The 23,757-nt window shown below is 47.0% G+C and overlaps 1 protein-coding gene across 13 annotated transcripts in view; it reads left to right on the top strand.

The window, feature by feature from the left end:
* MRTFB (myocardin related transcription factor B) overlaps positions 1–23,757 on the top strand; it is a 266,743-nt gene that overhangs the window by 92,526 nt on the left and 150,460 nt on the right. For 7 of the 13 annotated variants that reach the window (XR_012896130.1, XM_075899342.1, XM_075899340.1 and 4 more), the window contains 2 exons: positions 757–1,224; positions 3,041–3,238. Coding sequence is in view for 12 of the 13 variants with exons in the window: in XM_075899342.1 (XP_075755457.1) it covers positions 3,085–3,238 (154 nt within the window). In the remaining variant the exon portion in view is untranslated. The remainder of the gene's footprint in view (positions 1–756; positions 1,225–3,040; positions 3,239–23,757) is intronic. The other 6 variants (XM_075899337.1, XM_075899334.1, XM_075899336.1 and 3 more) reach the window with 2 other exon arrangements.

Below are 23,757 nucleotides of genomic sequence, written 5' to 3'. Positions count from 1 at the left end.
AGCACCTTTCATACCACTGTTCATATCTCTGGGAAGACCGAGAGATCAGTGAGTAAGGATAAGGGAGGAAGAAACTGCATGGGGTTTCAGCCATGCCATGAGGCAGGACTCATTTGAGACTCACCACAGTTTAGCCATTTCCATCATGCAAGTATGGATGAGCCTAATGAAGGGGAAGGAAACTTGGGTAAGTGTGTGCATGCATTTTTCCTTACGATCTTTAAATTTTAAGACGGTTCCCAGCTCTACTCGCAAGTTATCATGACGAAACTATCACTTTTTCATTGTTTTACTCATACAGGAAGAGGTAGAAGTAGGACAGAAAGAGAGTTGGCACCCACTTTTCATTATCCTGTTGGTATATGGAGCAGGGTGGCACGTGGAACACTTGATTTATGTACATGGAGATGACCATTTTGTTCTGAGACATCTTGATGAAACTTTCATGGTGATACTTCACAATCCTCTCCCAAAAGTTTCTATAGATGGTTTCCTCCTTTCTTTGTATGCTATTCTGCAGTGAGTTTAGCTGGAATCTTTGCAGTAAACAGGCAAGTAGTATAACCATCCTGGATGGCTACTCACTGTGGCTGGGGCTAGAGAGTGGTGCTGTACCATAGTGATCCAAAGCTGTAGTGTCAATAAGCATTTCTTATTGAAAGTGTTTATGGGAATAAGAGAAGGAAGTTTGGAAACTTATTTTCCCTTTTCCATGGTAACTGTAAATCCAATGGCACATCTGTCTGTTTTTATCAGCAGCTTCTGGCATTGCTGCCTTGAGAGGTGCTCACCTTCTACACCCACGGAATGCCTGACCCACATGAGCAGGAGTTGGAAGGATATGTTCTGTGACAAACTGGACTGTGAGCAAAGGGCTTGGATGGCCAGTATGACCAACAGCATGGAGAAGTTAAAAGAGAATAGGAGACAGGCCCAGTAATTCAAGCAGGAAGAGGAGAGGGAAAATACATCAGGACATAAGAATGCATCAAGTCTTCTCAGGCCACAAACCCAAATACTGCAGACCCTGGTTGACCAAAAATCTAAGACTTTAAATCTTTAAAGTCTTTGGAAAACTCCATAGTTGCTGTTTCTTAAACACTATAATTTACAATGTGGCACCATAGGCCACATCTTAATCCCTACCACTTTGATGGCCAGGGAGGGACAGCAAGGAAAATCATGTATTCTTATCCAGTGACCTGGGAGGACCACTGTTGATGCGTGGGTAGCCACAATGGACTACATGTGTACACACAAATGGATCAAAATATTCATTCCCTTTCCTATTTTAAAGTTCTGTTAATTTATGTTAATTTGTATTATGTTGCTTAAATATTTGATACATTGTTTTTCTATACTCAGTAAAGTTCTGTTTTGGAGCATCACGTTATCATTATTAGTTCACAACAAATAAGGCAGAATGCACAGCAATAGTCAAAGCAGCACAATTCTTAGGTACAGGAAAATAGTCATATTTATAAATGTACAGCAAGCAGTACACAGTTCTGATCAGCACCCAAAGTGGTAGGCCCAGAAAACAGTACTGTACAGTACATGACTTCAACTGACTGTAAAAATGCTCTTTCAACCCCCTCCCCTCGCAATAGCCACATTGAGCTCTTGAAGTGTCCTTTGTGTTTGGCTGTTCAAAGGCAATAGGCACCTGGTCCCTTTTGCCTCAGATAATATTCAGAACACAAATGGCAGCTATACCCATGGGGCTGTTTTTTTCACCCAGATGTAATCTCACCAGTCAGTGATAGTTTCTTGGGCCCAGAAGTGGTGATTTAAGGTCTGTAGCTGCTCCATAAGTGCCAACGGCTACCTTGAATTATATTCATTGTGTGCTGTCAAAAACAGTCTTGGAAAAAGTCATTGTCCCCCATTAGTACTCGTTGCACATCTGCAAATACAGGAGAATTATGTGTCCTGCATTTACAGAGTTCATAAGAATAGTGTAGAACTCTTCAGACTGCTTGTTTCTGTCAGAGATGGCAGATACCAAAAAGTGCTGTTGAGGTTTGTGAGATGGTTTTTTAAAAAGGCACACACATTATTGGGATATAAATGGCATTATAAGATGGAGAATGTTGTATGCTGGGATGTTCATGGAAGCTCTTAGTTTGATTTGTGTGGTTTTCCAAGAATTCATGGGAAGTTCCTAGTTCCTGGAGATGCCATGACAAGTCTTTTCTATTCTACAATACACTGAAAACTTCCCCAAAGACATTGTGCCAGATGCTGGTGTATAGCACATTGGAATACCAACATTTTGCTTTGACACAAACACTGCTGGTGAGCGCGTGCTGTGCTGACGCAAATGCGCATGCATGTAAGCAATATACAAACTTTGGCTATATGTCAATGTAATTTCACCAAAGTTTGTAATGTAGATATGCCTCAAGTCAAATGAGAAGCAGAAAAACAATTTCTGTGTTTTATGTATCATAAAGCAGCAGCCCCCCTCCCCCCCAAAAAAGTGTGTGTGACTTTTAAATAACTTTTTTAAAAGTCCTTCGAAGGTCTCCTTTACAAAAAAGTCAAAGCGTAACTGACAACGTGATAAATCTTTGCAGATATAAAATATGTGCAGTGGGTAAATAGCAATAACTTGGATGAGGGATTCTCAACCTCTTTCAAAATGTGAACTATGATTTTGATGTGGAGTGTTGTGTGGACAGTCTCCCGTCGTCTTTTCAATTATGAAACATTCCTGTGCCCCCTACAAAAATTGTTCATGTGAAAAGGTAATGTTAAGAAAATGTGTGTGTATATTAACTTTTTTTAAAAAAATTAGCAACTGAAAATCAGGAAGCAAACAACCTACATGAGCTTTATATTAAGAAACCATTCACCATTGGTTTTATTTATTTGGTATGAAGAAGGTTTTATGAAGGAGATCTGCAGATTTGTCATTAGTGATAAAATATTTGAAGCCTCATATCATCTTAAACATTAAATAATTGTTCTGAATACTGAATGATTACATATAGCTGCATTGTGTCTTTATATTTTTCTCTTTTTTTTCCCTTCCCAGATTAATAGGTGTGCTGTAATTAAGAGGCCAGTTGCCTGAACACAATGGACCACTTAGGGACAGCAGACATTGAGGATGATTCAGGATCATTAACACACCTTGCTCCTAGTCCTCATAGTGAAGCAGTTGCTCATGAATTTCAGGAACTCTCATTGCAGCCCAGCCAATACTTACCTCCCCTCAATGAACGGAAGAATGGTGAGTACAAAACAAGTTAGAGGCAGAGCTGTCCTACTTTGTTGTGCAGAAATGTGTATTTTTTTTATAAGTGGAGATAATGTTCTAATTACTCGAGTGAAATATGTCAGATTTCCATTTATGTGTCTGATAACCATTTCAAAGTAATGCATGTTATTTTTCTTTGTTATGAAACATATCGTGAACAACTTCATTTACTATAACTAATTTTAAACACCCAACCTTGAAAATGTTGGCTAATGCACATAAAATGTGGCTTTTTGTTTACATGAACGAAAACTGTATCTTCAACAAATGCAAAGTGTTAAGTGTGAGTTAATCAAAGCTGTTTCCTCCTTGGGTGCATAGCATACCCAAGCAACTGAAGATAGTTATTTCAAAAAATTATTTTTGTTGAAAAATTAGTGGAATGTAAACTAGGGATGTTAATGTGTGGACAACTACACAATAAACCGATAAGCCTGGGCTTGACTACATGCATTCCCCCCATTGTAATCTCTGTATCAGAGGCAGAGGGGGCCGGGAAAGTGGGAGTTGGTGCCTTCCCACGTTGCGCTGCTGTCCCTCATGGGGTATGTCTATACTAGAGCGTTATTTCAAAATAGTTAATTCGAAATAAGTTATTTTGAAATAATACGTCTACCACAAAATGCATTTCAAAATAGTGTTTTGCTATTTCGAAATAGTGCGTCCACACTGAGTAGACTGTGAATCGCATTTAAGGCTGGCTGGAAACAGTTCCGGCAGGGCACCAGGTCAGGACTTACTGTGTGGGGCTGCTGCCTGCGGCTAACTGAGGTCTCTGCTTAAAGGGTCCCCCTCAACCCCGGACAGCCGATTCTCACATTTCCTTGCTTGCTTGTCTATCTCGATGAGGGACAGCAAAGCATTTTTGTCTTGGCGTGCTCTGGTTGCTCTCACTCAGGACATCACAGCACTCTGCAACATGGAGCCAGAGCTGTTGCTGGCGTACTGGTGCTTCTCTTGGACGTGTTGCTGTGAGCCTGGCTGCACTTGATGCAGGCTGCCTTCCGGAAGGTCTATCAGGGGGGTGTCAGTATCCAGGAGGCCCTGTGGGAGAGCTTTCACCCTGAGGAGCACTAACAGTCTCCCTGGTCTGCCCCACTGGGGGCTTGTGCCTCATTCCTCCCTTACGGCCTTCCACTTACCCCCCCCCCCCCCCCCGGCCCCCTTCCTGATGTAAAATAAAATACACATTTTTTCATAAACATGAACTGTCTTATTTAACAAACTGGGGGAGAGGGGGAATTAAACTCTGGTGAGACTGGGGAAAGAAGATGGGAGAAGGGAGGAGAGAGGGTGGGAGAGGGGAGGGTGAAACCTGGGAGGAGGGAGCTGGAAGGGGGAAGCAAGGGGAAGAAGGGGGAGGGGAAGTTCAGGGGTGGGGGTCTCACTGGGCCAACTGTCTCCCAGCACTGCGGATGCGGGGCCTTGGCATCCCCGGGGAAACAGGGGGAAGGAGGGATGGAGAATGAGGAGGGTGTGAAAGGAGAAGCGGGAGGGGGAGAAGGAGTGGTAGCTGGGGAGGCAGCAGGTGCTGGAGTGGCAGGAGGCAGCACGCTCTGCACCAGGGTCTGCAGGTGTTGGCAGATAGCACGGCCCTGGGCAAGCTACTCCCGCCAGAGCTCCAGGTCTTCTTGTACCCAGTTCTGGAGGTACGGTGCAGGGCTCACAGTGCCCCCACGTGTTGCTGTCAGTACCCCTGCACTGCACGGGTGGTCCTGCAGAGCCCTCAGGTGCGGGAGCATGTCCCGGGCGGGGTGGTGCGCCCTGAACGCACAGCTGGTGCGGCTGTAGAGAAACAAGAGAAGTGGTCGGTTATCCCTAGGGACACAGAAGGTGAAGCCCTGCCCCCCTCTGCAAGGTGAAGATGACCGTTCCCTGCACCATCAGAACCTATGTGCTTGCACACAGGCCATCTTCGGAATGTCCGGCTATCCCTGGGAGTGGGAGCTGCCCCGAGATGTACCCATGCCTCTGTGCTGTGTATAGTGTGTGTGAAGTGGGGGGAAGATGTCCTCTGCCTCTCTGTAGAATGGCCGTGTGGAGGGAGGGCGTCCCGTTGTGTCCCACCCTGGAGTCAGGAGCATGTCATGTCTCTTCACACACGTGTGTGGCTAACAGGCCAGGGCCCCTGTGTGGCAGCCAGCTGGGGCCACGTGCCCAGGGGTGGCATGACACATGCTCACACATGCACAGGTTGCTGCGTGGTCCGTGGTAAGCAAGGCCCATGCGTGCGGTCCCTGGTCTCCCTCCCTGCCCCCAATAAGGGGACAGTGAAGGCACTCACATGTTGTTGCCTCCCCGGATGACACTGGGGGGGCGGGACGGTCTGTGCCTCCTCATCTGCTGGGATGGCTCAGGGGTCCTGGCTGCGTGTCATGTTCCCTCTGGGCTCCTGCAGCTCCTGGTGCTCCTCCTCCACGCCCTGGTCAGGGCCCTCTGCTCCAGGATCGAAGACCCTGGGGTGGCACAGATTGTCCCGCCACCCCAGGATGCGGTCCAGGGCATCAAAATAGGCAGGTGTCTGCCCCTGTTTGGGTGCTGCCTCCTGTGGCCCTAGCATAGGCCTGCCTCAGCTCCTTAATTTTCATGCGCGCCTGCTCCTGGGTGTGCATGTGCCCTTTGGTGGTCAGGCTGTCAGCCATCCATCTGTAGATGGCCGCATTCCTCCATCTAGTGCGGAGATCATGGACGTTGGAGGCCTCCTCCAAAACCTCAATTAGGTTCATGATCTCCATACTGGACTAGGAAGGTGCCTGCCTTCTTCGGCCCCTGGCAGTCTCCTGGGAGCTGGGGGACTGGGCCCAGAGAGCAGTGGAGGGCTGGCTGCCTGGCTCATGGTGGGGCCACTGTGTCAGGGGCAGCGACTGCTGGCTCTGTGCTGGCAGACCTGGAGCTGGCACAGGCTCTGTGGCCAGAGTCTGCCCCTTTAAGGGCTCCGGGGCTGGGGGAGAGGAGAGGAAGTTTTCCTGGTTGTGCCCAGAGTGGCCACTAGGGCACCCTGGGAAGGGCTGGAAGCCCCCTATTTCGAAATAAGCATCTACACAGCGCTTATTTCGAATTAGCTATTTCAAATTTGGCATTATTCCTTGTAAAATGAGGTTTACCAAATTCGAAATAAGCGCTCCGCTATTTCGATTTAATTTCAAAATAACGGTTTGGCTGTGTAGACACTAGAAAAGTTATTTCGAAACAACTTTGCTGTATAGACATACCCAAAGAGAGGCAGCAGCACAGAGGGTGAGGCATGCTGGCTCCATGGACCCGCCTGCCCCCTCACTTGCTGCCTTCTACAGAGGGGAGTAGGGAGGGCAGACAGGGAGCCGGTGATGGGGAAAACCAATTTAAAAGCTGATTCCCCCTAGCACTGGCTCCATGGTGCTGCCTGCCCTACCACTGGGGCAGCAGGGTGGGGAAGGGGAGGCTGCTCCACAGCAACAGCCCCTTTCTGTGGGGACGGGGGAGGGGTGTCCAAGCACCCTGTGGATGGGGGATGTTCTGGCATCCCATGGAGTAGCCTCTGTCTGCAGTGACCCTGGGCCTACCTCAGACAGAGGCTGCTCTGCAGCTGCAGCCCCTATGGGGTTTCCAAGCTCCCTGAGGACCGAAGCTGCTATCAGACAGCAGCATGGGGTGGCAGGCAGGAGTTTTTAGATGGGCTTCACATGTCACCTCGCTCTGTTGCCTCTGATAGAGAGGCAGCAGAGGGTCTTTCTGGGAGTGGGGCCGGGAGCACGCTAGCTGCTGGCCCCACCCGTGGGGACTATTGAGTAGTCCTGTAACTGCTAACATTTGGTGCAGTTGCATGACTATTCAGTTCTTCTTCGAGTGATGTCCCCGTGGGTGCTCCACTACAGGTGTCGGGCTCGTCCTGGCGCCGCAAACCGGAAAGTTTTCGCCAGCAGTAGCCCCCTCTGGAGGACTGCACATGCGCAGAGTGTCCCGTGGAGTTCGCGCCTTTTCTGCGTTGCGCGGTCCAACTCGCCAGTTCCTCCTAACCGTCTACGGCCGCAGACGGACTTGGAACATGCTCCTCTCCTGAGGAGAAATCGTATCGTTTGTTCTTTCCCAGTTAGCCCCTTCCTACATAGTGTTAGTCAGTTATTATCTTAGTTAGTTAGTTAGTAGTTAATAGTTAAAAAAAATAAAAAATTTCTCTTGCCGTTATAACCTCTGAGGGCCGCTCCGATCAGCTCCTCAAGTTCTTTCTTCCCCCGGAGACCGCCGCACTAAACATGTCCAGCTCTCCTGGCTTTAAGAAATGTGCTTCGTGCGGTGACTCCATGCCGGTCTCCGATGGCCACTCCCACTGTATTCGCTGCCTGGGAGAGGGCCACATCCCCCAGAAATGCGGTCACTGTTCCAAGTTGACCGCACGGGCGAGGCGGGACAGAGAAATGCGCCTGAAGATGCTACTCTTCAATAAGGCGCTTCAGCCCCCGTCAGTAGAAGAACGGGAAGCTTCAGCCCTGCATAAGTCCAGGGAGGGAAAAAGCTCCACTCCATCCAGGAGCCTAAGTGCAGGAGAGACACGAGGCTCATCGGGCTACCCTCCCACGCAGAAAGTGGACAAGTTACCCAAAGCCCGTAGTACGTCAGCGCCAAGCCCCGCACTCTCAGTGCTCTCGGTCCCGCCAGGTCGTCCGGAATCGGCACCATCATCTGCGGCACCGAGTCTCCGAGCGGCACCGCAGCCAGATACGGTGCAGTCCTCGGCACCGAGACACTCGGCACCGTTGCCTCTTGAAGACTCTCAGACTAACCCAGCACCGAGAGTCGACCCGGCACCGAAGCCTAAGCAGGCACCGAAGACTAAGCCACAACCAGTGCAGACACTGGAGACGGCGCCGAGAAAGCACTCGGTACCCAGGTCAACCCGCCCCCATTCAAGACCTGGGGATGCGGCTACGCCGCACATACAAGGCACGCCTGCACCGGCCCGCACCGACCACCCATTGTGTGCGGCTGAACCAGCACCGTCCGTTGCTTCGGCGCCAGTCCCTACGGGCCCACAACCCCACGGCTCAGGGGATGATACGGCACCACCATCCCCATCCTCCGCACTTCGGTCACCACGCCTCCCGGAGGAAGTTTCTGACTTTGCCTCAGTCATCTCCATTCCGGGTAGTCCAATCCCCAGGGCTCCCCCATCCATGGGGGTACCGACTAAGGCGCAAAGGAAGACTCACCATCCCCGTACACCTTCCCCCAGTCCCGACAGGGCGGTGTTTTCCCCTGAGCCATTGCTCTCACCTTGCCAAAGATGGAGGGACCACCATTACGGTTATTCTCCTACGCACCGTTACTACAGATCTCCGAGGCAATCTATTACACTGCCGTGTTACTACCGTACATACTACTCGAGATCTCCATATCACCATTCACACCGCTCACAATCCCCGTGATCTCCCCCTCGCTCCCGTTACTATCGCTACAGGAGCGTCACTTCTTACTCTCCGCAATATTCACACCGTGACTCTCGTTATCGTATGTATACCTCGCCCCATCGTGATCGTTCACGTTCTGTCACAAGATGCTCAACCTCGTCTCCAGAGCAGCAGCAATTATACTCACCACGACCAATGACTCAGGACTCTATCCCGCCGGCTCAACACCCACCAACGCCTACTGGTGATGCCTCAACAGCCTCTGCCCCACATGACGATATCACTCAGTCACCTGTAGCAGAGCAACAGCCCATGGCTTCTCCAACAGATGTCTCTTCCTCTTCCCCGGACGATGCGGTGTTCAATGACGAACCCTCTCTCGTGAATGATTACAAACAATTCCATGAGCTTTTTAAACGGGTAGCATATTCACAAAACCTACGTACTTCCGAGGCGCCACAGAAGCAGCATGCCCTCCTCAGAAACTTACAACAATCCAACAAATCGAAACTAGCTCTCCCTTTCGATGCCGCTATCCTTGAAGTAGCTAATGACATCTGGCAAACCCCGGCATCCGTGCCCCCTAGCAATAAACACACAGACAGGAAATACTTTGTTGACGCCAAAGACGCAGAATTTCTTTTTACTCACCCCGCCCCTAATTCCATCGTCGTCGATGCAGCCCAGCAAAAGGTGAAGTCTGTGCAATCGAGAAACTCTGCTGCGGACAAGGAAGTTAAGTGTCTGGACTTGCTCGGCAGGAAGGTATATACGTCGGCATCAGCCACACTGAGGATGACCAACTACTCCGCCCAACTTGCTAACCACGACTTTGATAATTACTCGAAGTTGGTGCCTTTGATACAACATCTGCCAGACTCCAAAAGGGATGTACTGAAATCCATTGTGCAGGAGGGTTATACAACAGCCCGTAATGCACTCCAGATATCTCTGGATATTGCCGACTCGGCTTCCCGCACTACAGCGACATCGGTCGTAATGCGACGTGCCTCTTGGCTCCACCTTGCTTCTGTGCCAAAAGATCTACAGCCCAAGGTGGAGGACCTTCCATTTGATCGAGCCTCCTTGTTTGCCCAGAACACGGATCAAGTGTTCCATTCCGGAAAAGACTCCTGAACTACGTTTAGAACCCTCGGGATGTACACTCCGCCTTTCAGGCGCAGGAGAGCATGGCCGTATAACAGACAAAGGCCTTCTTCTTATTATTCCACCCAACGCTTCAGGCCCTACGACCAACATAAACAAAGGCAGCGCCCCCAACGTCGCTGCCAACAGCCTAATAAGCATCAGAATCAACAACAACAGCGGCAGCAAGTTTGACGCCCTTGTCGAGGGTCTGCGTACCATCCCCCTATTGGAGTCTCCCTTCTCCACTCTACCTCCCACCAACCCCCCATCCCCATCCTTTTTCAGGGACCCCTCTCACGAATTTCTGTTACGTCAGGAGGTCATGCACCTACTTACCATAGGTGCGGTAGAAGTAGTTCCTTCTGAGTTCCAAGGCAGAGGCTTCTATTCCCGGTACTTCCTCACCGAGAAGAAGTCTGGCGGATGGAGACCAATCCTGGATCTTCGCGGCCTCAACCGCCACCTGCGAAGACAGAAATTCAAAATGGTTACTTTGGGCTCCATCATCTCAGCACTACACAAAGTGGATTGGTTTGCATCCCTCAGTCTACAGGACGCATACTTCCATATTGCCGTCCATCCAGCTCACAGGAGATTTCTACACTTTACCGTGGGCAATGATCATTACCAATACGCGGTGCTCCCCTTTGGCCTATCCGCAGCCCCACGAGTGTTTTCGAAGACCCTGGCAGTCGTAGCTGCGTACCTTCGTCGAGCCGGCATCACCATCTTTCCCTATCTCGACGACTGCCTCCTTACGGCCCCCTCGATGCAAGAGGCCAAGACTGCAGTTACCGCTACAAGAGGTATCTTCGAGACTCTTGGACTAATCATCAATCTACCAAAATCTTCTCTGGTTCCGGCCCAGTCCATTGAATTCATTGGAGCTAGACTAGATTCTACAACCGCTATGGCATACCTACCCATAGACAGAGCCCATGCCATCCGAGACCTATCGAGCATCCTGCTTACTGCCCTGGCAGTCTCATACCTCCCCTGCCTGAAACTGTTAGGCCACATGGCCTCCAATACGTATGTCATAGCCCACGCTCGCCTTCGCATGCGGTGCCTGCAACATTGGCTTCTCGCAACCTACAGACCCGGTATTACCAATATCAACAGGCTCACGCCTGTTCCTGCCCACGTCAGGGACTCGGTCGCATAGTGGCTTCACCCTGTCAATACTCTTGCTGGTGTCCCCTTCCGGACTCAACCCCCGTCAATCCAGCTTACCACGGATGCATCTCTTGTAGGCTGTGGAGCACATATACTACAACATCGGGTTCAAGGCTTGTGGTCCCACCAGGAATCCCTACTCCATATAAACTTCCTGGAGCTCAGAGCAGTTTTCAACGCTTGCCGCCACTTCGTCCACCAGATCCAGGGAACCACACTACAGGTCCTTACGGACAACATATGCACTGTATACTACATCAATCAACAGGGCGGAGCCAGATCCAGGACCTTGTGTGCGGAATCAGTGCGCTTTGGAACTGGGCAATTCGCCACAGTATCACACTCACAGCCTCCTATCTCCCCGGCAAGGTCAATACAATTGCAGATGCACTCAGCAGATCCTTCCAATCCCAACACGAATGGGGACTCCTCGACTACATAGCCCACGATCTGTTTCAGTTATGGGGCTACCCAGAAATCGATCTCTTTGCCACTCGTGACAACAAGAAATGTCGTGCTTACTGCTCAAGAGTGGGCATAGGCAGCCAATCGATAGGAGATGCCTTCCTGCTCAATTGGGGAACATATCTCCTATACGCCTTTCCCCTGATTCCACTGATACCCCGAGTAATAGGGAAAATACTATCCGACGCAGCGACAGTAATCCTGGTGGCTCCCTTCTGACCTTGCCAGACATGGCTGACGCAACTCATGCAGATGTCGCTATCCAGACCTCAACGACTTCCACAGCTGAGCAACTTGATCTCGCAACAACGCGGCAATCTTCTCCATCCGAACATCAACCGTTTGCATCTGACAGCTTGGTTCCTAACTGGCTCCAAGGCCTAGAGCTAACCTGCTCCCAAGAAGTCAGAGACGTACTGGTACAAAGCAGACGTCACAGCACTCAGAGATCTTACCTCTACAAGTGGCGTCGCTTCTATACTTGGTGCCAATCACAAACCATCGATCCTCTCAAAGCACGTATCCAATGCATCCTAGACTATATACTCCATTTACATTCGCAAGGCTTGGCAGTCGCTTCCCTAAGAGTACATTTGGCGGCGATTTCGGCCTTCCACGCTCCGATAGAGGGTTTTTCCGTCTTCTCTCATCCACTTACGAAGAGGTTCTTTAAGGGTATTTCCAATCTCTACCCACCGCATAGGCCTATCTCGGAACCATGGGACCTTACCCATGTACTGGACACTCTTACCCGTCCACCATTTGAACCAATCACAACTTGTGATTTACAGACTCTCACTATTAAAGTTGCCTTTCTCCTTGCGATCACTTCAGCCCGACGAGTCTCCGAGCTCGCGGCACTCTCCGCCGATCCTCCCTATACAGTATTCACTCAGCAGGGCGTCTCACTGAGATGTCACCCAGCCTTCGTGCGAAAGGTTAATTCGTCATTCCACGTCAATGAGCCTATGGTCTTTCCTACCTTCTACCCCAAGCTACATGCTACACCTGAGGAAGCCCGCTGGCATACATTAGACGTCAGAAGGGCGTTGGCATTCTATTTGGACAGAACACGTCCCTTCCGGAAGTCTCCATGATTACTATTATCAGTGGTGACCCGCTCTAAAGGTCATCAACTGTCGTCACAACGTATATCGTCGCATATCGTTAACTGCATCACTCGCTGCTACACCCTCAGGGGCAGGCCCCTACCCTGTCCACCAACAGCACACTCAACCAGGAGCATGGCTGCCTCCACAGCATTTTTAAAGAACGTCCTGCTACATGACATATGCCGTGCAGCAACATGGTCGTCCTCATCCACGTTTGCTCGACATTATGCCCTTGACTGTCTCAAAGCTGCAGACATAGCAGTCGCTCAGGCAGTTCTTTCTTCTGTGCTCAGATAATTCCGAAGCACGACCAGCTGTTTGGGTGACTGCTTCATACTCACCTGTAGTGGAGCACCCACGGGGACATCACTCGAAGAAGAAGAAATTGTTACTTACCTTGTGCAATAACATCTGTTCTTCGAGATGTGTGTCCCCGTGGGTGCTCCATGACCCGCCCTCCTCCCTGCTTCAGAGCTCTGTCTTTCTCTGTTTCAGATGTTCCGGCTAGGAGGAACTGGCGAGTCAGACTGCACGACGCAGAATAGGTGCAAATGCCACGGGACGCTCTGCGCATGCGTGGTTCTCCGGAGGGGGCTACTGCTGGTGAAAACTTTCCGGTTTGTGGCACTGGGACGAGCCCGACACCTGTAGTGGAGCACCCACAGGGACACACATCTCGAAGAATAGATGTTACTGCACAAGGTGAGTAACAATTTCTTACACACTATCTAACATCCCTAATTTAAACTTGAGTTTTAAAGTATAAGGATGATTTCACAGGCTAGTTTAAGGATGAACATTATAGAACAAATGAGATTTACAGTTTAAGAATGTTTCCAGTATCTTTCCTCATTGTTTATGTTGTCATGAAAGCTAAGTGGAAATGTGTTTCCACTACTACAGCAAGCATAGGAAGTTAGGTTTGAATTAAGATGTACGGTAGTATTCATTATGAAATGGAGTCATAATTATTTTAAAGCATGATGGACCTCAGAAATGTGTAGCTCATCACCTTTTTCTACTTGGTAAATTTCTCTTCTTTTTCAATACATATTGGTAAATATTGAGAATATTGAATATTCAGTTTCCAAATTAGAATATTAAATTTTGTATGAGTTTTTATTTAGCCAGGGAAGTTACCCAAAGTAACTTGAGAAGTATAAGGATACTTAAAGAGAAATATGGTATATCTTCTGGGCCTTAAATAGAATAAATGTGTACACAGCATGTCTGTGTCTTATTATGGTTCAACTCACCATCATGGCACCTCCTGCTGGTCTCCTCAGGAATTAGCTCTTCCAGCCCTGGGGCACCCACTATTGACTGGTGTCTTGCCCTTAGTTACCTGTCTTCTCTGCTGCTTTCCTTGCAGCACTGCTCCACAGCAGTGCCCCTATGCTCTGGGGTCCTCTCCTCCTAGAGAACCCCAATCTTCTGTGCCCACCTTGACTCAGTGACCCACTGCCAGTTGTCATCTAGCTCCTGCACAGGGGCAAACTGCAATCTGAAATTGCCACTCGTCATTGGATAGGGGGTGTGGATTAGAGATTGTAATGGGGTGTAGTCACAGAAGACCCCTTGGGGGTATTTCCCAGAGTGCTGGCAAGGCCACTGCCACTCGCCTTCCTGTTCTCACCACTCTGTCCTGCTGGGCCAGCTCCTCTGGTCTCTCCCAGCCAAAGCACAGAGCTGAGATCACTGCTCCCCAAAAAGCAGTACAGACACTGAACCTCTTCAGGTCTAAGGAAAAAACGGTTTGGGGCCCAGCTTCCTGGGATACCACTCCCCAAATGGGATCAGAACCCCAAGGGTATGTCTACACTACCCGCTAGTTCGAACTAGCGGGGTAATGTAGGCATACCGCACTTGCAAATGAAGCCCGGGATTTGAATTTCCCGGGCTTCATTTGCATAAGCGGGGAGCCGCCATTTTTAAAACCCCGCTGGTTTGAACCCCGTGCAGCGCGGCTACACGGGGCTCGAACTAGGTAGTTCGAACTAGGCTTCCTATTCCGAACTACCGGTACACCTCGGTACTACCTGTACCGGTAGTTCGGAATAGGAAGCCTAGTTCAAACTACCTAGTTCGAGCCCCGTGTAGCCGCGCTGCACGGGGTTCGAACCAGCGGGGTTTTAAAAATGGCGGCTCCCCGCTTATGCAAATGAAGCCCGGGAAATTCAAATCCCGGGCTTCATTTGCAAGTGCGGTATGCCTACATTACCCCTCTAGTTCGAACTAGCGGGGTAGTGTAGACATACCCCAAATGAATTATTTCAGTAAGTCCCCTTTCGGGGGGTAAGCAACGAAAGTGGGGACATGCACACTGGTGGCTTCCACAGGTAACAGTTATTTACACGGGCTTGATAGTAAATAAAAGTGATTTTATTAAGTACAAGTAGCAAGATTCAAGTGGTAATAAGTGAGAACAGACAGAGCAAAGTAGGTTACCAACTTAAAATAACAGAAAATGCTTAGCTGATTGTAACACTAAATCCTCAGTACAAGTTTAGTACGAACTCACGCTAAAACTGTTCCTTTTCCAGCTAATCCTTCAAACCAGGGTCTCCCTCTCCATGGGGTCTTTGGTTCATTCTCTTGGCCAGCCAAAGACCAAGACCTGCTAGTTTCCTATTGTTTTTAAAGATTACCACTTTGGCATGGGAACCCGTTTTCAACATCATGTTGCACAAGGCAGGTGGTCTGCCAATGAATCCAAGCTGCACATCACATCAAGCTTCAAGAAGTACACAATGCCTGTAAACAATTCTGGCAATACATTCTCGATTCCACAATCCGTATTTTTACAGACAACGTTGCAATGATGTATACATCAGCTGTCAAGGGGGTGCACGTTCCCACACCTATTGTGCAGAAGCAGTGCACTTATGGAATTGATACATCCAGCACAATATTACCATCTCTGCGTCATACCTACCTGGCATCAAGAATGATTCACTCAGCCGCAACTTTATGACAGAGCGCTAGTGTGAAATACATACCATGATCCTCCATGACATTTGCCGCCAATGGGGCTGGCCACTCATAAATCTCTTTGCCACAGAGCACAATACCAAACTCCCTCGTTACTGCTCCAGAGCGGGCATGGGGTCTGGATCTTTGGGGGATGCTCTCCTCATTTCATTGAATACTCACCTTCTGTATTCATTTCCACCTATCCCACTCATCTTCAGAGTACTCCGTGGTCGACATCAAAGGCATTTGCGACCGCCCCAGTAAACCTCATTCCACGAAGCATAATGGGGCAGTCGACAAATGCCTTTGATGTCGACCATGGAGCGTCCAGACTAGCGCGCTGAGCCGATAAATGAAGCGGCGATTATTTAAATCACCGCTTCATTTGGGTATGTCTAGTAAACTAATCTACATGGCTCTGGCAACAGTGCACGTAGCCTCCCTCGCAGCATTTCACCCACCTGTAGAGGTTTTCTCTATATTTGACCATCAAATCTCACAGATTCCTAAAACGGTGGCACAACCTACACCCACCCCGTAGACTGATTCCTTCCACTTGGAATCTGGAACTAGTACTGTATGCACTATCCAGACCACGGTTTGAAGCAATGGCTAAGTGTTCACTACAATTATTAACCTTAAAGACTGTTTTCCTACTTGCCATCATGTCGGCAAGATATGTCAGCGAACTCGCTGCTCTAACAGCATCGCTCCCTTACAACATCTTCCAGGAAGATAGTCATTTTACGTCCCCACCCTTTCTTCCTCCCCAAAGTTTGTTCTGACTTCCATATCAGTGAACCCATAGTACTTCCAACCTTTCACCCAAAGCCTCACACTTCTCGAGAGGAGGCTATTCTGCACACACTAGATGTTTGCAGAGCATTATCTTTCTATATAGACTGTACGCGGTCCTTCCAGAAGTCACACACTTTGTTCATTTTACTGGCAGAGTGTTCGAAGAGAATGTCACTCTCGTCCCAGAGGATTTCTAAATTAGTTACATCATATATCCTCCAATGTTACTCCCTTCAGGATACTCCACTGTCCATGCCTCCTAGGGCACACTCCACGTGCACCATCAACAGCCTTCTTGAAAGGAGTTCCACTCACAAACATATGTCAAGCCACTGCCTGGTCCTCCAATCACACTTTCATGAAACATTATGCAATTTTGGCTACAGCAGACATGAGTTCTGCAGTAATCCACTCAGTTATATCATCAGCACATAGAACCCAGCCGAAGCCCATCTACCATCTGTGGGATGCTGCTAGGTAGTAGCAAACAGTGGAGCACCCACAGGGACATTACTCGAAGAAGAAAGTAAAGTTACTCACCTTGTGCAGTAATGACAGTTCTTTGAGATATGTCCCCCCTGTGGGTGCTCCATTACTCACTCTCCTACTGTCTTCTTCAGCTTCACAACTCAGGCAACGGGGGGTTCATGAAGAAACTGAGGGGAGTCGGGCTATGCTCGCAAACTCCAGGGGTGCGATTAGTGCACACCGCTTTTGCGCATGTGTGGCCTGCCTGGATACTGTTGAAAAAGTCTCTGATCTACAGTGCTGGAACGAGCCAACACCCATCTCAAAGAACCATCGTTACTGCATGAGGTGAGTAACTTTCCTTTTTTCAAATGAGAAATTTAGTATTTTATTAATAATTTTAAAAAATCTGATTTAAATTAGAAAAATCTAAAATTTATTTTTTTAATAAAAAAAATTGATTTTTAACAACCATGATTATATTAAGCATACATAGAGAAATTAATGGGATTGTTAACCATCAACGATTCTTACTAGCAAGACAGTACAAGGGGATAAACAGAAAAAGAGGAAACCTAGTCTGTCTGTTCTAATCAATAAATAGGCAACAGATGAAAATAGTTTATTCTAGAAAACCTGGTGACATTCTCAAATTGCAGATGTTGTGAGGCACACCAGAGTCACTAAACTGAAAGTAATGAGAATCTGGATAACAGATATTTTCTATTCCTAAAAAAACAACAAATAGAATAAAAACTTTGTTGTTTTTTAAGTTTATTCTGTACAGACTAACTCGGCTACCCCTGTGGTTCTCTATTCCTGTAATTTGTTCTATTAATTTGGCCTTAGACTTTTTAATAAAAAGCTGAAATCTGTGAAGAAAGTATATAATGAATACTGTTATGAGGATATTTGTATTCTGTAGATATACAGTTAAAATGTTTTGATTCAATATGTTGAATGATTTTTTTTTAGTTTAAGTTTATATTTTATAGAAATTAGAGATGTAATAGTGTACTTGAATAAAAGATTAACCAATAAGTGAGTGCTTATAAATTAATGTTATTAACTATTGACTATTGACTATTATTTACTTTCCCCCACAAGTAAATTTCTGAACTGGCATGTGAGCAGGCTGACTCAGTCCCAGCTCGTGCTGGGACCCAGCATCAACCCCTGCGCCGGCAGAACCTCAGCAGGGGTTGATGCCAGGTCCTGGCACAAGCCAGGACTGAGCCAGCCTGCCTCCACACTGGCTCTTAGTGCTTGTAGTGCAGAGCCACAGGAGGGGTAGTTGCCGGACTCTGCAGGAGCTGGGATTGAGTGGCAGCAATGCTAACCCCTTATTGACTAATAGTGTAGTTGACAAAATTTTTGTCAACTACATGATTAAAGAATTACTCGTTTCTTAACATCCATAATAGTGAATATCACTGTTAGCTTTGAGGCAAACATTTTAAAATGAAATGTATATCTAAATCAAACTTTAAAAGTGTGCTATGAATGCAAGAGTATGTGGAAAGTCTTTGTCTGTCTCTATATATAAAAAAAAAAAATTGCTGCCACGCAACAGAATGATGTCATCAGGCGCTCTGGCCACAAAAGCAGCTGGCGGGGGAGGGGCATTGGTGAATGTAGTGAACGGGAGGGGGGAGGTCAGGGATAGAGAGCGGGGCATTGGCAAGCGTAGTGAGCAGGGGGCAGCCCCCTAGTAATTTTTTATCATTCTGAGAAATTAAAAATGAAGATATTCTACTGTAATGCTTGAAACAAAGTGTACTAGGATTTATAATCCTAAATTTAAATCCTTGTAGAAATGCAAAATGTTGCAAGCATTATTATTTTCTTCTCTTTTTGTTCTCTGAAGTTACTTTCAGTGTTTTGAACGAATAGGAAAACAAATGTCTGTAGGAAAACAAATGACAGATAATGTGTAAAAATCTCCTCTCCCCCAAGCATTTGAATATTATCTACTACGGGTTGAGAGAGTAAACTAAGTAGGTACTGATTTCCCATTAAGTCTGCCTTTGTCACTGGTACTGCCAGTTCCCACAATCCTAGCATTCCCAGGATATCAGTCAGTGTCTACAAGGAACAATTTTCAAATATTAAAGCATGTGAAAAGCCATACAGGCCAAAACTCAGAGCTCTCTAGAGACTTTGACCTCTTAAAGGGAATATATTCTGACATTTTCACAGGCTACTTGAAGGGATTCCAGCAGGGTCATTCCATTTGGTAAACTTCTAAACAAACTCTCTGTCACTCTGATCTGATTTATAGATTTTTTTCCCCCTTTTATTATCTGCTTATTGTGAAGAGATTAAGATGGGAGATGTGATTTATAACTGACTCTGCTTAGGGCATCAAGCATATATGAAACAATCCTATGCTATTGGTTTTGACATTTAAGTAATTATAGAAGATATGGAAAGTATGTTTTTTTTCACAGAGATCTCTTGACCATAATGTCTTATTTTGGATTTTGTTTCCAGAAATTCCAAGTGGATAACTAAATGTTTTGCTGAAAATGAATGTGGTATTCAATTCAATTTAATTCTATAAAAAACAAAAACAGACAAACAAACAACCAAAAATGTTGAAAGTGATATTGCTAGAAACAAATCTTACTTGTTGGGGAAAGTCACTCATTAACGAAGCGGACAGGGGACAGGGGACTGCAGACAGGGGAGTTGAAGAGGGAGAGCAAAGCGACCCCACCGCCGAAGAGGCTACCCGGTGAGAGTACAAGCTGTGGTGTGAGTGTGTGCCTGTGCCTGACTGTTTGAATTTTACAGTTTGAAGTGTGAATTGAGAGTCTGATTCCAGGTGAGTGCTAGCAGTTTCAGTTTCAGCTTCTGTGGCAGTTGAGACTGAGAGCCTGCCATTGTTCCCTTGATTGCCTCTGATTAGCCTCAGGCTCAGCCTTCCCCTGTGTGACTCAGAAGGGGGCAGGCCTGACCTAGGCAAGCAGGCTTTAAAAAGCCAGAGCAGTGCGACCAGGGGAGCGAAGCGGACAGGGGACTGCAGACAGGGGAGTTGAAGAGGGAGAGCAAAGCGACCCCACCGCCGAAGAGGCTACCCGGTGAGAGTACAAGCTGTGGTGTGAGTGTGTGCCTGTCTAGGAAGGAGCATGGCAGAAAGGGATCTAGGGGTCATAGTGGACCACAAGTTGAATATGAGTCAACAGTGTGATGCTGTTGCAAAAAAAGCAAATATGATTCTAGGTTGTATCAACAGGTGTGTTGTAAGCAAAACTCGTGAAGTCATTCTGCCGCTCTACTCTGCACTAGTTAGGCCTCAGTTAGAGTACTGTGTCCAGTTCTGGGCGCCACATTTCAAGAAAGATGTGGAGAAATTGGAAAGGGTACAGAGAAGAGCGACAAGAATGATTAAAGGTCTAGAGAACATGACCTATGAAGCCAGGCTTCATGAACTGGGCTTGTTTAGTTTGGAAAAAAGAAGATTAAGGGGGGACATGATAGCGGTTTTCAAATATCTAAAAGGGTGTCACAAGGAGGAAGGAGAAAATTTGTTCCTCTTGGTTTCTGAGGACAGGACAAGGAGTAATGGGCTTAAAGTGCAGCAGGGGAGGTTTAGATTGGACATTAGGAAAAAATTCCTAACTGTCAGGGTGGTCAAATATTGGAATAAATTGCCAAGGGAGGTGGTGGAATCTCCATCTCTGGAGATATTTAAGAACAGGTTAGATAGACATCTGTCAGGGATGGTGTAGGTGGAGCTTGGTCCTGCCTTGAGGGCGGGGGGCTGGACTCGATGACCTCTTGAGGTCCCTTCCAGTCCTATTATTCTATGATTCTATGAAAGGTCTAGAGAACATGACCCATGAAAGAAGGCCGAAAGAACTGGGCTTGTTTAGTTTGGAAAAGAGAATATTGAGAGGGGACGTGATAGTGGTTTTCAGGTATCTAAAAGAGTGTCACAAGGAGGAGGGAGAAAACTTGTTCTTCCTGGCGTCTGAGGATAGAACAAGAAGCAATGGGCTTAAATTGCAGCAAGGGAGGTTTAGGTTGGATATTAGGAAAAAGTTTCTAACCGTCAGGGTGGTTAAACACTGGAATAAATTACCTAGGGAGGTTGTGGAATCTCCGTCTCTGGAGATATTTAAGAACAGGTTAGATAAATGTCTATCAAGGATGGTCTAGACAGTACTGGGTCCTGCCATGAGGACAGGGGACTGGACTCGATGACCTCTCGAGGTCCCTTCCAGTCCTAGTATTCTATGATTCTATGATTAACACCTGCCTTGTATCTGATATTAAATTAAGATCTTTGGACACATAAAAGCATAACCACTAATTTATGTTTTATACAGCATTGTTTGAGATTGTATTGCTTTTTTAAAATTGCTAACCTGAACTCTGTCATTTAACAGTGTCTTAAATATCCTGATTCTCCATTAGAACTCCTTAAGAAACCAGTTGTGGCATAGATAAATTTCCTAGAAGAAAAGGATATTTGCGGTGTGTAGACGGAAAAGACATTCACTTTATATCAAAGAACTAAGTAAAATTGTTTTTTCAGATACATGGGATGGTTCTTATTCCTTTTATATGTATCTCATATCACATGTATCTGAGAGAACAATTTTCCTTAGATTGTTGATATGATGCAAATCTCTTTTCCCTCTGCACACCTCATCTGTGTGTGTGTGTGTGTGTGTGTGTGTGATGTTTTTATCTATATATTTATCTATGTATACATCTAGATATAGGTCATCCTTTAATTAGCAAATTTTTCATGAATTTCACTGAGAGCTCCTACAGCAGGGGCAGGCAAAAAATGGCCCGCGATCATTTTGTAGACCAGAGGCAGCCTCGAACAGGCTCTGTGGTTCCCATGTCCCGGTATGCTGCTCAAAGCAGCTGGCTGTGGGGTCCATGTGCCTCTTTGCATTTCATGTGCCCCAGAGAAGGGTTTTTTTCACACTGCCCATGTGTCTATCGCAAGCACGTAGAGAGCCCCACCAAAGGGATGCACGTGGCCCTACAGCCACAACAGGCAGGGAGCCAGCTCAAGGGTCCTGTTAGGCTGCTAGCAGGGAGCCACTTAACACACGCGCCTTTTGCACCTGGCACCCCGCTTCCTTACCCCAGGTCACAACCCAACCCTTCTGCACGGTCTCCTACACCCATACCGCCTTCCAGACCCTGCACCTCAATTCCTGTCCCAGGTCACAATCCTTCCTGCCTTAGGTCAGAACCCAAGCCCCAGGTCACAATGTGTGGACTGTGAGAAAACATGATTTAAGATACGTTGACTCCAATTACGTAATTAACATAGCTGGAGTTGTGTATCTTAAGTTGACCTCCCCCTTCAATATAGCCTTAGAGTTTCCTTGTTTGGTGCAGGCAATTTTATCACAAAAGTAGATCTCCTCATGAAAGGGCCATCTAAATATCTTTGAATCTTCTTCAATGCTAGAATAATCCCACGCCTTAATGGTACACCTACACTTGTTACCTGCTACTCATTTATTACATTGTAGATATTACCCACTCAGTATATTTCCCAGCTCTGAAGAGGAGCTCTATATATGCTCCAAAGCTTCTTTCTACCAACAGAAGATGATCCAATAAAATATATCACCTCATCTTGATATCTATCTTGCTGATATGGCTACAATAAAGCTCATGTATCACAAGACTAGTAAAGTTAGCTGAATAGGAGCATGTGAGGCATCATTCTACCCTGCAGGGATTTGAATTGATAGGAAGAGTGTTTCAGGTTTGCAACTCTTTGAGGCAGTGCTTTTTTATTAACAAATGCAGATATATTGTATGTCTACATCGCAGTCAACGGTGTCACAGCAGTTTGTGTAGACACATTTGATCTAGCTTTAATCTAGCCAATCCAAGTACTAATAGCTGTAAAAAACCCTTCTGTACTATGGGTGCTTGAGCAGCTAGCTAGCACAGAAGTCCACGCTGCCATGACTTCATTGCTATGGGCAATCAAGCTAGCTAGATTGAGGTTAGCTTGGGTAAATCTACACATGCTGCAGTTATACCTCTGATGACAGTCTATCCTTAGATGCACATAGGCCCAGTTTAGATCCTAGATAAAATTAGAAGTGAAAAATCCTAGATTGACAATTTTGCTCTCTGAAATGGGTGTACTCCTATTTCTTAAAAAGCTACTGTATCAATAAGAATGGGCTATACCTTTTTAAAACAGTTGACCAGCAATTCATTATGAGCTGAGGTGTGATGGTACAGCATAGGATCAGCATACTTAAGGCTTGTCTACACTTGTATTGCTAAGCAGCAGTGATTCAGTGTAGACACTACCTATGCTAACCTACCTCTCTTTAGTGATCAATGACTCGCTGCCTAGTTGGTGGTCAGTTTCAAGGGATGTGCCTCAAGGTTCAGTTCTAGGGTTGGTTCTGTTCAACATCTTTATTAATAACCTGGATGAGGGGATGGATTGCACCCTCAACAAGTTTGCAGAAGACACTATGCTACAGGGAGACGTAGATGTATTGGAGGGCAGGGATAGGGTCCAGAGTGACCTAGACAAATTGGAGGATTGGGCCAAAAGAAATCTGATGAGGTTTAACAAGGACAAGTGTAGAGTCCTGCACTTAGGATGGAAGAATCCCAAGCATTGTTACAGACTGGGTTGCGACTGCCTAAGCAGTAGTTTCACAGAAAAGGACCTGGGGATTACAGTGGATGAGAAGCTGGATATGAGTAAAAAGTGTACCTTGTAGCCAAGAAGGCTAATGGCATATGAGGGTGCATTAGGAGGAGCATTTCCAGCAGATTTAGAGAAGTGATTATTCCCCTTTTTTGGGCACTGATAAGACCACATCTGGAGTATTGCGTCCATTTCTGGGCCCCCCTCTATAGAAAGGATGTGGACACATTGGAGAGGGTCCAACAGAGGGCAACAAAAATGATTAGGGCGGGGGTGGGGAATTTCAGACCCAGGGGCTGGATGCGG

Source organism: Pelodiscus sinensis, chromosome 16, assembly GCF_049634645.1.
Source record: "Pelodiscus sinensis isolate JC-2024 chromosome 16, ASM4963464v1, whole genome shotgun sequence".
NCBI classification, from domain to species: Eukaryota; Metazoa; Chordata; order Testudines; family Trionychidae; genus Pelodiscus; species Pelodiscus sinensis.
The sequence above is the reverse complement of the archived record's forward strand: the minus strand, read 5'-3'. Positions and strand labels throughout refer to the sequence as shown.